The 1,342-nt window shown below is 51.5% G+C and overlaps 1 protein-coding gene across 1 annotated transcript; it reads left to right on the forward strand.

The window, feature by feature from the left end:
• Positions 1-238: 238 nt before the first annotated feature.
• LOC112968204 (olfactory receptor 14C36-like) lies at positions 239-1,174 on the forward strand. The gene has a single exon (XM_026070187.1). It carries the CDS (start codon positions 239-241, stop codon positions 1,172-1,174), a length of 936 nt encoding a protein of 311 aa, XP_025925972.1.
• Positions 1,175-1,342: the final 168 nt, after the last annotated feature.

Below are 1,342 nucleotides of genomic sequence, written 5' to 3' on the forward strand. Positions count from 1 at the left end.
TTGACTCCTGTCGAGTCCATGGACAGACGTCCCTATTCCTCACAGCACACTCAGCCAGTGCAAAGCGAAGCTCAAGCATGGGAACTGCACAAAGATCCTCTCAGTAAAGAGAGAGAGGCAATGTGGGGGGGTTGTATGAGAACTGCAACATTTGGGGGTTTCTTGGCTTGAAAAGTCTCTCCTAACTTCTCAATGTCTTTTCTTCTTTGCACAGTCCCCCGTGCCTGGACATAGCAAAATGTCCAGCAGCAGCTCCCTCAACGAGTTCCTCCTCCTAGCGTTCGCAGACACACGGGAGCTGCAGCTCTTGCACTTCTCGCTCTTCCTGGGCATCTACCTGGCAGCCCTCCTGGGCAACAGCCTCATCATCACAGCTGTAGCTTGTGACCACCACCTCCACACCCCCATGTACTTCTTCCTCCTCAATCTTTCTGTTCTGGACCTTGGCACCATCTCCACCACAGTCCCCAAATCCATGGCCAATTCCCTGTGGGACACCAGGGCCATTTCCTACTCAGGATGTGCTGCTCAAGTCTTTCTGTTTGGCTTCTTGATAGGAGGAGAGTATTTTCTTCTCACTGTTATGGCCTATGACCGCTTCGTTGCCATCTGCAAACCCCTGCACTATAGCACACTCATGGGCAGCAGAGCTTGTGTCAGAATGGCAGCAGCTGTTTGGGGCAGTGGTTTTCTCTATTCTGTGCTGCACACTGGGAACACATTTTCAATACCACTCTGCCAAGGCCACACAGTGGACCAGTTCTTCTGTGAAATCCCACAGATCCTCAAGCTCTCCTGCTCAGACTCCTACCTCAGGGAAGTTGGGCTTATTGTGGTTAGTCTTTCTTTAGGCTTCGGGTGTTTCATTTTCATTGTGCTGTCCTACGTGCAGATCTTCACTGCTGTGCTGAGGATCCTTTCTGAGCAGGGCCGAAACAAAGCCTTTTCCACGTGCATCCCTCACCTGGCTGTGGTCTCCCTCTTTGTCAGCACTGTCATGTTTGCCTACCTGAAGCCCCCCTCACTCTCCTCCCCAGCTCTGAATCTGGTGGTTACTGTTCTCTACGCGGTGGTGCCTCCAGCAGTGAACCCCCTCATCTACAGCATGAGGAACAAGGAGCTCAAGGAGGCACTGAACAAACTGTTTCAGCTGGCACTAGTTCAGCAGCAATAAGCTGCCCATCTCTCCTCACAAGCCATTTGCAGTTTATCTCAGACAACTCTTGTGCTCTGGGCATTCTTCCTGTGATAGTCATGTTTGTGCACAAATGTCTGAATTCCTCCCACTTCTCCAGATGCACAAACCCCGTCTGTCTGACCCAGAGGCCTTCTGTAAATCTGC

The sequence above is a fragment of the Apteryx rowi genome, unplaced genomic scaffold (genome assembly GCF_003343035.1).
Source record: "Apteryx rowi isolate R43461 unplaced genomic scaffold, aptRow1 scaffold_3065, whole genome shotgun sequence".
Classification (NCBI taxonomy): Eukaryota; Metazoa; Chordata; class Aves; order Apterygiformes; family Apterygidae; genus Apteryx; species Apteryx rowi.